Source organism: Serinus canaria, chromosome Z (genome assembly GCF_022539315.1).
Source record: "Serinus canaria isolate serCan28SL12 chromosome Z, serCan2020, whole genome shotgun sequence".
Lineage (NCBI taxonomy): Eukaryota > Metazoa > Chordata > Aves > Passeriformes > Fringillidae > Serinus > Serinus canaria.
The window spans coordinates 58091753-58105181 of NC_066343.1; the positions used below are offsets into that span (position 1 = coordinate 58091753).

General features: G+C 35.2%; 1 protein-coding gene across 2 annotated transcripts in view; it reads right to left on the bottom strand.

Annotated features, from left to right (window-relative positions):
- The window catches only part of MAP3K1 (mitogen-activated protein kinase kinase kinase 1), a 59823-nt gene that overhangs the window by 12629 nt on the left and 33765 nt on the right, over positions 1-13429 (bottom strand). For both annotated transcript variants that reach the window (XM_030236779.2, XM_030236784.2), the window contains 10 exons: positions 10628-10778; positions 8396-8602; positions 6454-6654; positions 5618-5734; positions 4917-5065; positions 2420-2541; positions 1606-1687; positions 1304-1481; positions 598-888; positions 40-161 (listed from right to left, as the gene is read on the bottom strand). In XM_030236779.2, the coding sequence (XP_030092639.1) occupies positions 40-161; positions 598-888; positions 1304-1481; positions 1606-1687; positions 2420-2541; positions 4917-5065; positions 5618-5734; positions 6454-6654; positions 8396-8602; positions 10628-10771 (1613 nt within the window). In that variant the 5' untranslated portion in view covers positions 10772-10778. The remainder of the gene's footprint in view (positions 1-39; positions 162-597; positions 889-1303; positions 1482-1605; positions 1688-2419; positions 2542-4916; positions 5066-5617; positions 5735-6453; positions 6655-8395; positions 8603-10627; positions 10779-13429) is intronic.

Here is a 13429-nt window from a genome sequence, read left to right on the forward strand (position 1 = left end):
TCAGTAATAATCCAAAATGAAGTTCATGAGACATCATACCTGTTAGCATCTGCACATTTAACTAATATCGTCTCTACAACTGGCTTGAGAAGTCGCTGTAGTTTAGTCCTCTCTGCCAAAGTATGACAGGGAGTGTACACTAGCATGGCTCTTAAAGTTTTCTAAGAGAAAGGAAAAAACAATACATATGAAATCCAATTAGCTACACAATTTTTATTTTTTAAAGAGATGTAAATGAACATTAAAAAGTTGTAAATTCAGTTCTACATAAATTGTGCTCAAAATGTAGTGAAATGTTTAAAGGATAAATAGCTTACTACATATTCGCTGCTAAAACTGGTCAACTCCTCTTTGAGAATGAAAAGACATACAAATACTGTCAACACTTAGCACTGTGGCAAGTGACAGAGAAATCATGTCCTTTCACTTATGATGAGTATCTTGATTACCCCACTTTCAAAGCATACTTAAAAGTCACCAGTGGTGCTCAACAAGTACTAGGATTCCTGATTTCACCTATCTTGTCCCATTTCCTCCTCCTTCCCAAATGAAGTAACTGTGAAATTAGTAGAATACAACAAGTAAACAACTACTTACTAAAGCAGCAACATACACTTTGTAGACAGGGTCAGCACAGACCATGGACAGCACACTGCAGCAGGATTCTACCACCACATCTCCTGAGATACTGGTCTGAGATGACCCACTAGCTGCTCCGAGAACTCCAGCACTTGTGTTGTTTCCATTGCTGCTTCCAGTGTTTCCAGTGCTTTCACCATTAGCCAGTAACAGAGCACCACTAACATCATGGGAAAGACGTCTAAGTGCCATCTCTCGTATATTCCAGTTTCGAGAAAACAAGCAGCCAACTAGCTCCATCCCAAATACCTGCCAAGGAAGAAAGCAACATTACAGAAGTCAAAATGAATAATGCTGCAACTTAAGTACCTGACAAGAGCAATCAAAAAGAGGAAAGATATTTCTAGTTAAAATCATCAAGACAGCAAAAATATTTCCAAAGTGTCTTATTAAAGATTCTGTGATAGAAATAAAACATCATCAATTATATGCTACTTGATTCTGTAAAAACTCTGTTAAGAGAATTTTAACTATTAAGTATGAAGCTGGTTTCCAGACATTGATATTAACAGTCCTGAAATCAAGGTCTGGTTATACCAGACAAAAATCAAGGCAGAAATAAAGGAAATACAAGTTATCTCATTTTTAAGCGTGTGACCCCATGTTCAGCTGAACCCACCTTTACACTCTAGAGGCTATCAGGTCTTTCACAGAAGAGAATTACCTGAATCCATGGCTCAGCTGAATCTTTATATGTAGAAGGGATCTGCTGGACTCCATAATGAGTAAGGTTAAAATTGCTATCTTGAGTTCTTCTCTGTGATCCAACTGCAGATTGCTGCTGAGATTGTTGCTGAACCATACGGAGAACAGAAGAATCCACAGGGCTTGGCAATTCATGACTACAGATCAGGGACAACACAGATTAAGAAATTAAACATCTGAGGTAAATAATGCAGCATATTCAGAAATATCAATTAAAGATCCAGAAACAGATAATTTATTGTACACCAACTGAATCCTCACCTATAGAAATCATGAGATCTCCATTTAGATCTACAGAGTGGACAGATGAGTGGCTCTCTGTTTCTTCTGCATTCTTCTGCCCCTGGAATATAGCAACAGGATCATACGCACTGAAGTTTTATAGTGTACAAAAACAGAAGATGGAATAACTACTTCTAAGTTTTACTGAAGAACATTAGTTTCATAATTAGTACTTTTGAACTGACCCACTTTCAACAGCCTGAGCATTAAAATATGGGTGCTTAAACATTTTTCTTCTGCATGAAGAAATGCTTCACTTTAGTACTACAATTAATATTTTAATTTATGAACTGAAATTCAGTTGTACCTCAACTTTGTACCTCAAATATAGAAAAATTTTATTTGTTAATATAAATTGCAAATATTTATATATTTTATTGTATATATTATAGAAACATACTTCATAATTCGTTATATAACCCTAGCTAGCTTTACGTGACATTTACACATTCTAATGACAACTCACAGGGAGCTGAAAGTCCATTCCTAACCTTGTTCTGATTAGACATAGTGTTTTCACTCAGGTAAGACAGGCTTAAACCTCTAAACCTGCAGGCAACTTCTCTATCAGAGCACCAAATTGCAAACTCAATTTGTGAATAATTGATGAAATAAGGTCTATCAATAGTACCAAATGAATGATACCAAATTTTCAGAGTTACCAGTCATCATTTACGAGCAGATTTCTGGTTTTTGTTATTGAACATAAAACAAACAACTCAAAACCATACTAAACTATAATACTTTTGCAGGTTTAGAGTCACCAGAACCTGACAAAACAAAGATAACATACATATTGACATGCAATGGTGGTGTAATTTGTTTCTGCAGCCATCTTCACACACAGTTAGACTCTCTTCATCCAGCATGCCTAACAAGCAAATGGGGCACATCTGTTCTTCTTCATCCTTCATACTATAAAAAGAGACATTTGTGATTGTAGAAGAGGCATATCAGAATTCAGAACAGGCTTTAACAGTGAAAAAAGATTAACTTCCAGTTTGGAACAGTCACTTCTGGATAACTTTAGGCTATTAATGAATCATTCTCCTAAACCTTGGTCTGGATAAGCAAGCAACCAGATTTTTAGAAGCACTGAGTACAGACAACACTTTGTTAAAATGAAAGGGAAAGTCACAAAACACATGACATCTTTTCAAACTAGGTCAGATACCAATTAGAGATTGAAAGGCCCAGCTTTGGGCACTTAACATTTTTTTCCCTAAGGCTTCTTTAAACAAATCAACCTTCACTTTTTAATTTATCATGAAAACTAAGGAATTCTATTTGAAAAACTAAGGAATTCTTATACTTTGAAAACTACCCATGTTCTTTTTCATCCCATTCCTTTCAAAGTATGGAGTCACAAGGCAGTCTTTAGCCCTTTACAAGAAACTGTAAATATTCTTTGATGAACATAGTAAAACTCAAAAAATGAACAATTACTCAAGAATTTTCTGCCACTAACAGAAAATGACAGTATAGATTCACATAAACACTAACATACATGTCACACACATATTTTAAAAAACTCCTATTTTCCCTTTTTTGCTGTTTCTATTTTATTTTTATCCACTTAAATTTTTAAATGGATAACCAGACATTTGCCAAAAAAAAATTCTTCTAAACTTAAACAACATGCTATGAAAAGCAGATTTTTAATCTACTGCAACATTGTTTAAATGCGCAAAACTCTAATTACTCATGGTAAAAAAATTAAATTATAGTTGGTCTGCATCTAAAACTTTGCAGGCATCCTGCATTTGTTCTCCAACAATATATTTTTAAAATAAAATTAACTTGTACATGCATTATTTCTATACACATGTATACCTTTCTATTTCTCTGCAAATGCTTGCAAAGCTATTTATTCCTTGAAAAGCTCCACAAAAGTAAGCTTACAATGAAAAATAATTCTCCACATGTGGACATATATATAAATTAGAAACTTATTTTTGACAAATTAGCAATAAGCAAAACATAATTGCAAGTCACAAGAAAACTATCAAAACTGAGCAAACTTCTATCTCAAATGAATCTGATACTCAGTGTTCTTCAATACCTATACCATACAAATTTAGACTTGAACAGAACAGTATCTTCTCTCATTGAATCAGTATTGCGCGGTGAATCAGTACCAACAGGTTACTGGCAAACAACTGAAAATCTTTCATCCTGTAAAAAGTGATAGCTAATGCAGCAAAGTTCACAATCCCGCAGAAAAAAAAAAAATTCCTACACAAAGTATCAACATAAAAGGAACTGGCTTGCCAGGTAAGCAGTTCCAGAGTAATCATGTATTTAACGACTTTGTTTATGCAACTTATTTACAGAGACAAGAGTGTGGAAAAATAAGTAAAAGATGAAATGAGATTAGGGTCACAGTCTGTATTATCAGAATTATAAACCTGTCTGAATATATTCATCTTACTATATGCTCATTATCACAAAGTAACATATCAAGGTACTCCTTAAGTTAGATTCCACTTCACACGAAACAAAGCCTCAATTAGGCTTGCTGTCTTTGGTCTGACCTCTCTAAATGAAGTAGTTTACCCACTAAATAATACAAGCACAAATTATTTGTTTAAAAAAATTAATCAGTGTATTTTCATAACTATGGAGAAGTATGTACAAAAGAATTCAAGTAGAAGTAGTCAGGGAAAAAATATGAAAGAATAACACATCACTGGAAATTCATAGACAAGGCATCGATTCACAGACAAGGCATAACTAATATATTAATAGCTCTCTTAAAATAATTTAATCAACCATTTTTAATTAAGTAGTTTTAAAAAAATATGCTTGCTTCTGTTTTTATATTTATGTATGTGTTTATATAAAGTGCATTTACCTAAATATTTTCAGTATATTGCCAGAGGCACAAGCTTTTTGTCAAAGCAGGACAGGAGACAAAAAAAAAAAAAAAAGCACATTTATTCTTTTGTTAACATTTGCACAAGCGCTGTATTAAAAAAAAGATGCAAACAATAGGCTTCCAAAGTTGATATATGCTTTAGTCTGCACTCAAGATTTCCAAAGTTTGTTTCACAAAATTCAGATAGGGTAAAAAAAAATTCTTTTCCCAACTCTACTTAACATTTTCCAAAGAGAAGTTACAGAACAAATATGCCCACTTGGTACCACAGTGACTAATGTATGCTTGACTTGATTGCTTGCAAATGCAGAGACTTAACGTGGCTTGAAATGAAAGCAGCTTTGAACAAAAAGAATGTAGGTGATTCTGAAACTACAGAATATAGCTTGTAATTCCTTTAAAAAATACTAACCTGTTTTCTGAACTAGATGTAGAAGTACTAGATGATGACAATGTATGAGAATTTGACATGCGTGAGACAAACTTCTGGATGGTGTTACGAGATGGAGCTTTGATCCTCGAGCTACGCCTACTGTGATATTTCTGGAACAAACTCTCAACCTAACATCAGAAAAAGATAGCAACAGTCTTATTTATGCTATGAATATCTTGTAATTAAAAGTCATATTACCGAAGTGTAAACTACTGCTAACAGGAAAAATCTGTTCACCTTCACAATAATGCATTAGCAGTAGCAGCAACAATTTCAGAAGTCTTACTACTAAAAAGATCACAAGAAACATTTTACACCAAAAACTTATCTGCTTATTGAAAATAAATAACAGCTTAAAGTATACACAAAATTACTTCAAAATACCTGCATTTTTTCTTCCTTTTAGCAAATCAGTGAGACAGATGTATAAATCTTAATAGAAAATCCCATGAGTTGAACTACTCAAACTACAGCTCTTAACTATTTATGCAGTTATGTCTTATATTTGCAGGTAATTTTTTCCACTTACAGTACTCCTGAGACCGAATTAAAGATAAAATTATAAACATATATTCTTGTTGCTTTGAAATCTAACAGTTTTCAGCATGTTTCAGATAGTGTCCTAAAGACATTATGGAGTGTATTCTAGATCATCATAGCATCGATCAGAAATTGATTACCTCAAAGTTCTTCAGCGTCTTTCTCCAGAGCATTGGGTCTGAGGGTTCAAGCTGAAAGACCCTCAGCATAACAAACAGCAGATGAATACAAAACGTCCCACGGCCACAGCTACAAGTCTGCAAGGAAAAGTGTATCCTAAGGTTCTACTGACTTGATAATTTTTCCACATTTAAGTGTATCATAGAACATACCCACCCCTCAACAAAAATAAGTATTTCATATAGAGGCATAAATGTTCTCTTGCATAGCCTAACAAAAATAGAGAATTCCTAAAATATTAATAAAAAATCCATACATGAATGCATAAAATTAAGACACCAGTTTTCAATTTATTTTCTCTCCTCGCTCCCTTTTTTTTCAATCAACTGAAGCTATTTTTATGCTTCCTACTGGAAGTATGATGTCACAAGATGACATGAATCAAACTTACATGCTTCTGTTCACCCAACCTGTACCAAGAAAGCCTATGAAAAAGATCTCATTACAGGTATGAATGAAATTATCACACTATTAAGGGAATTATGTGTTTGTCATTTATACACATTCCATGAACAGAGGAATTAACTGACCAAATTTTAGCCAAGGATACGTAAGACATATAATTCAGAGCCACTTCTAGGAATCAGTCTTTTTTTCTTTTAAAAAAGAGAAACTGTAGACAAATGTAATTTATAAATTACAAACTGATTTTGGTATTACATGAGTACAGATTACAACTTTTAAACATTACTTTATAGAACAGTGATTATCACTTGAACTCATCTGGCTATGAACAGTTTTCTGTGGTTAACTATGAATTGATAAAAGCTATAGACAAGACAAAAATGTTCCCTACCTGAGGCCCAATAAACACTCTGTATTTATTATCAGGGCTGTCGCCTCCAATTAAGAAAGAGTTGGGTCCTATCTGCTGCAGCAAGTACAGCCTGGCTCGCATCACTTTGTTGACACGGCGATTTGTCTCCTCAGGGCTGTATGGAGAGAAGCCATCTGGAGATGGGGCTCGTCGAGGCGGTGTTATCCGTCCGCTCTGAAACTACACAAGTGCCTCCGTCATGAGCATTCAAAGGACAGAAAAATGTTTAAATAGGTATGGTTTATTTATTTATTTAAAGAATAAGAGTCTCCAAAACCTGGAACTACTACAATCTCTTTGACTTTATGAGTTTAGAGGATTACTTTTCTCCCATACCCAGTAGCCAAGGGCAGAAGAAAACTGAAATTCTGCAGCTGAAACTTGTCTGACATTGGGACACAAAAGGAGTCATTCAAATTGCTTCTTATTTTCATGTTGTCATAGGTTGCCTTACCATATTACTACTGAATTATCAATTGTAATGCAATCCGAAGATAATCAGGGACTTATTACTCAATAAAGGAGATTATTCTATATAGCTGTAACACTAATATATTTCATGAATGAAAAAATGCTATAACTACATCTTAAAAGGGGAATATAAGATCAACAAAGATCAAAAGTTTAAGAAAATTCCAAAGAAAATAAAAAAAATGATACAGCTTGCTCCCTTTTCCACCATGTAAGCAACTTTTGGATGAGGATGCTTTGGGGTTTTTTTAATATTGTTTCCCCATAATCAAAAAGTCAACAGCCCAAACATTTTGGGAAGATTGTCTTCATTTAAGTTCTTCACATTTCTAACATTATGAGATGCAGCAATGGTTCCATGCCATTTCAGATCATCTTCTTTTATTTGGATGCATTGAATTTCATGTTAGGATGAAAATAACAATGAATTAACTGTCCATCATATAAGTAAAATATAAACTGGACTTTTAATGTTTTTAATGTGAAAAGTTAATATAAAACAAAAACCCCAACCAAGTAAAAATGGTTGTTTTCTTTTTTTTAATCTTTCAATTTCTCTTGTCAAGAGCAAAGGACCAGTGCTGCTGCCCTGTAACTTCTGATACCTATCTCTAGTTCAGAAGAATGGCAGTACATATTTTAACTGACACTGGAAACACTTATTTAGAACAATGATTAGATCTTACTTATCCTCTATTGCACTGTGAATTTAACTGTTGATGAGGTTTTTTACAACAAGCTGGAGGGTTAGATATTATTGCTCAAAATATACTCTTGATTTTTTTAAATTAAGCCAGTAACTCTTGCTCAAAACATTCTATTCTAGATGTTCTCTAGAATGCAGTGATGGCAACTGTAGACTTCTAAAAAAGTACATACATAAATCTTCCCTAATCCTAGATAAAGGTAAGTTCTGAAATAGAGGATCACTAAAACATACCAGTAAGACTTTTCTACAGGAATTTCCATCTCATCCACAGTCCCATCCTTAATGGAATATACCTGCCCAGAGAACTGACAGGCAGGAGAAACTGACTACAGTTATTACAAAAGAAAAAGAAAAAGACAAGGAAAAAAACCCCACCACCAAACCAAACAAAACAACAACCACAAAAAAAACCCCACCAACAAAAAAACTACCAGCACTTCTTCATGCTAATCAAGCTAAGAAAACATGCATGTATTCATGATTGAGTACCTATATTTCTTTGTTTACTTCCTAGCAGTAACAAATGAAAGCAGGACTCAAGGAAAAAGAAAACACGTGAGAAATACCATATAAGATATATATGTCACTCAAGTGATATATATATCTTATATGGTATTTCTCACGTGTAATAACCTCTTTATATCAGCATCTTGCTCGACAGAGGGAGGACCAACTACCCCTATAAGCAAAAAATTGTAGAATATAGCCAAATTGAAAATTACATCATAGCTTGCAACTTACAGGCACTGGAGATACCCTTTTTCTTCTAACACCTGGTGACTCAGATTTAACTGTCCTGGCAGATGATGAAGAGGAACTGCTAGGAGAAGGACTACGTCTTCCTTTTTGCGTAGATGAAGAAGCAGTGGTATGTCCTTCAGCTTGAGGATCTAGACAGAGTTTGTTCATTTCTGATCCATCTACTTTTCCAGGGATAGGTTTCACCACCTTGCAGGAATTAAAACACATGTTAAATTATTAATTGGTGATTACATATTAAAGCAAAGCAAATTAATCAGTAATTCTTTTGTTGTAATTAAGCTTTTATATAGATATCCAAATACTTCTTAGGCTATACTACTACTAACATTTGAGAGGAATAGCTTAATGATCTATATGCAACACAAAAGCAAGAATCTTTCTTCCTGTCTGTTTGTACAGCTTATGTTAGTTGTGGCAGCAACTGATTCGATTCTCAAAGTACTCCTGTAACTATCACTCATGATACCTCAAAAAGCAGCTGTTCCTCCATCTGGATAGCAGAAGCCAAAATAATTTTCTTCTCTACAGGTACTGTGCTTATTAAGAGCTATAACACTGGATCCATGCATTCCACATGCTACCAGCTGAAAAATACTAGGGCTACTATTTCTTTAACACAACGCTTTTGCAAAACAAATACTTCAAACATGGAGGTAATCCAGCAAAATAAGGTGTCCTCTTCTTTGTAAAAACCACACCCAGGTTTTTTGTCTGCCATACAAGCAAAACAGCTGCACCACATCTGGTATCAGAGCTACCCACTATAAATGCTGCTGCACAATGTGGATAGAGGGGGTGCTCAAGCAAAGGGAGCACATACTCAATAGTGCTTTGTTGCATCAACACTAAATTTTGACATTGAGAATTGGAGTATTTCAAGACAACTTTCAGCTTTCTGCCAGACAGATCTACACAACCCATAAGAGTAACGTCCCTGGGAACTGAATTAAAAACAGTCTCATTGGGAAGATTCAGTTTTAGTTCTTCATTTTTCAGAGTCTCAGAGGCTTGACTCAACACTGAAAGGAAGTTCCAAGCAACAACTCGGATAAACAGAGCAGATCTCTCCTAGAAAGTTCCAGAGATCTTTTTAAGACAAAAACTGAAAGGGGCTTTCCCTTGTCAGGATAGTAAGAGATATCCACATTCAGTGCCCAGTTACGAAAGTGAACAGGATAAAAGAGAAATATGAAGAGCAGTGAAAACCCTTTTTCCCTTCCTATCAATTAATGCAGTAATATTAAAGCAGTAATGCCTCTCTTTGCCTGGAAGATCAAAATGCAAATTCATGTACCTCTGGACAAACTTCCTCTGCTTGAAAACATTAAAAGTGTCAAATTATAGTAACTGAGAATCTAGAGCACCAAATATTGTATTAACACATCCACAAACCTCAAGGGAAGTGGGCTGAGCATGGAAATAATTTCAAGCTATTCAGTAACCCAAAAAGATTTAAAGTTTTCAAGGTAAAATTGTGTTATTGGACCCTTTGAGGTAATGGGGTTTGGTGCACTTTTAAGTATTTTCAACATGATTTCTCACAATAGAACCAACAGAACCTTCACATTTCTGTTCCAGAAAACCTGTCCCCAAACACTTGCCTACTGCATCTTAAGATGATCTTAACTTTACATTAGTGGTACATGGGAGTCATATAAACCAATTGCAACTATGTTCATAGGTAAGCAATGGCTGTTAATTAACCAGCATTATACTGAATAGAATTGGAACTACTCCTAAAGTATTTCAGGTTTGATCTACCTACGTTTCCTAAAAGCACTTCCAAGCCATTTATGCCAAAGCAGTATCCACAAGGCTAACAAAACACTGTCATGTAAACTTCATCAGAGCGGAGAGCTGGCTGAAGGAGTGGTCGAGTTTGGGTTTGCTGCTGGTTTTAGCAGGTTTTCAGCTGGCGAGCGGGGCTCCCTCGGTCGCTGGAGGGCAGCAGTGCCGCAGCCGTGCTCACAGACGCTCACAGAGAAGCACTGCGATAGCGCCTTGGCTTAAAAACAAACAGCAACAACCGCGGGACATCGCACTCAGCCAGCCACACTGCCCTGTTAATCACCGCGTAGGAAACCGACAGGGGCACCATAACTAAGAGTAGAGAAGTTCTTAAGAAAAAGAGGTTTCTAGTAGAAAGAAATTTAAGTGATTTTTATTTGTAATAGCTGTTACAGATACTGTCCTTCCATCAGTGCCACCTACCACAGGGCCTCTTCTGCTTCTTCTTTCCAGCCATTCATGCTTCCAGGCTGGCATACATGTTGCCTTGAGTTTCTCCCTGATCATGCGCTCTTCTGGGCGGTCATCCATCTTCTGCAACCCCCTAAGGGTTTCTTTATTCTCCATGTCACGACTACAGCAAAGAAAAAAAAGTCATAAACACAATTAATTTCAGTTGAAGTATAATGTCACAGCATTCTTAAACTTTCTGCCACCCTATGCTCCCTCTCCTTACAATGCATCTGCTAAAACATTAATTCCACCAGACTATAAGAAGCCTTTTAAGAGTTACACCTAATCTCATATTCTGACATTTGAAGCAGAATACCTGTTTAGAGTGATATTTCTTTAAAATGTGTGCACTGCTTGTAGCACTGAATGCCCATTAAAAACAAAGATCTTGGCAAATACAAAAGCAATACAAAAATTACCCTCTATGTAATGTCATGCCATTCATTAAAGGTTTCACAAATGTTGCAATGGTTCAGGCATTCCTTTCTCCATTTTAAAATAATTTACAAAATTAATAAAAAGATGAAAATTTTCCGTAATCATAGGATGCACAAGCATGAAACTATGTACATAGTGCCTCTTCCTATATTAACTCTGCTCAAAAACAGAGAACTCATAAACTAATACACAGTAAGTATCAGAGAATAATAAAATGGCCTGGGTTGGAAGAACTCTCACTGTGGGCAGGGACAGTGACAGTAGACCTCCCACTAGACCAGGCTGCCCCATCCAACTTGGCCTAAACTGTATTTAAACTAGACTCAGAAGTCACAAAATTAAGGCTAGTGGCCTTGTGAGTTCTTTCCAGGTGACTCAAGAGCTCTTAAATCAGCTACAGTAAGAGCAAAAATTCACAGCAAGTTCATATCTGTAAAATGAAAATTTAATCCATCTGGGCTTGTACTTTTCACCTACAGCAAAGTAGCTCCTTGTGATTGCTGACAACAACAAAAAGGCAAGAAATACTGTCAGACACTGAAAAACAAATATGAACAGTCTGGAAGATTTCCTGATTCTGTTGAGCTATCAGCTAAATCACCAAGCAAACCACATTCTTAAGCAGCAGCACATGATCCCCACCCATCTTCTTGAAGCCAGTGCTCTTTCAAAATAAGCAAGCTTGATTAAGCCAACTGTCAGAATGAGATTTTATTCCAAAAATAAAATCAAAACTTTAAAAGGGAAAGTATATAATAATTTAGCTACAAGGACTGCTTTCTTCCATGCAATCTCAGCTTCTAAAACATTTAACCATGCAGTCACAACTGCATTTATGTATTGTATGATGACCTAAAAATATATTTCCTGCAATATTCATTGCAATAAAATGACATTAAAATTACAATTCCTATCTTCAGCAGCATTGTATTTCTGAGGTCATTTATCCCAAATAATTGTGCTTAAAAGAAAATGAGAATTTTTTGCAGGTCAGAAGGAGAATACTGTTATTTTTTTTCTTCTCTCATTGTAGAGACAAAGGAAATAAAGGATTCTGAGGCAGGAAATAATACTTCCTGTTCAGTGCTGAAACGTAATAAGCAGATGGACACTGTATAGAAAATATATTTTCTTTTGAGCTAACTTCTAAATAATAGAATGTTAATAACTGATTTTAGATATGCGGAACCATGTGATTCTAGTGATAAAGGACTTAAAAATGTTTATATGTAGAAACACAATCCACCTAAGAATGAATGTTTTTTCAGAAGTTAAGCATTCATGCTTATTTAATTTAAAAAGTAATGCAAGTGAATTCCATAACACTGCCTTTTAGATACAGAGATGAAAGCAGTGATAACTAAAAAAAACCAAAGTTATTATAGCAGTAGGCAGAGTCCAAGTGAAAAATGTGCCTGAAAATTTCAAATGCAGAAGAAACCACTGTGTAAAAAGAGTCAACCGAGAATTTTTTTCTCAGTCAAAAAAATCTGTTCACGGACAAAAAGTATTTGATAAGACCACAGCTCTGAAGTAATAAAGGCACAAATTAAAAAAAATCATTATTTTTTATATTAGTTACTTCATGGCATGAACCATTTCAGTTGCATGAATACTTAATATACTAGACAGAAAACACCATACCAGCAGTGAAAGAACGACACAGTATTTCATTTGTTCATATAACCATGATTAACTTCTCCCAACTGATACAAAAAAAGTCTTTTAGAGGCCCTTGGACTTGAATTCATGAACAATGTAATACAACAGTAGAGGCTTTACAATCTCTGCTTGTTCTCTAAAAAGCAGAAGCAGCTATCTTCCTCTCATGTGACAGCTAAACTGATCTACTCTTTTCTGCACAAAGAACTCTTGTGCTTTCTCTCCATGCAGGTGGGAAAGACCAACTGTGTCTGAAAGCTTTTGCTTAGTAGATCAGTTATCTCATGCAGAATTTAAGTTTTATGTATATCCATATATATTTCTTTTTACTTATAGAGCACAACTTCTTAAGTGATGGAAACAACTTCATATTTTATAATTTAAATCAAGCCTTGGCTAAAATATTCGTTAGAATATTCATACCTGCTAGATCTGGGGGAAAAATATTTTTCCTGTGACTGCATCAAACTCCTACATACACCTGCACGGTTCAGGGTTTGGTTTTTTGTTTGTTTTGCTTTTTCCATCTTAAGCAAACTCCTTCATCTATTCCAGACAACCTGACGTTTTTCTACACAGCCATGTCTAGATTGCCAGTATCAGATCACTGTACCTCAGCACAAAGTAAAAACAAGAAATCCAGAGCATATTCCACCAAGGACTTCATCCTGC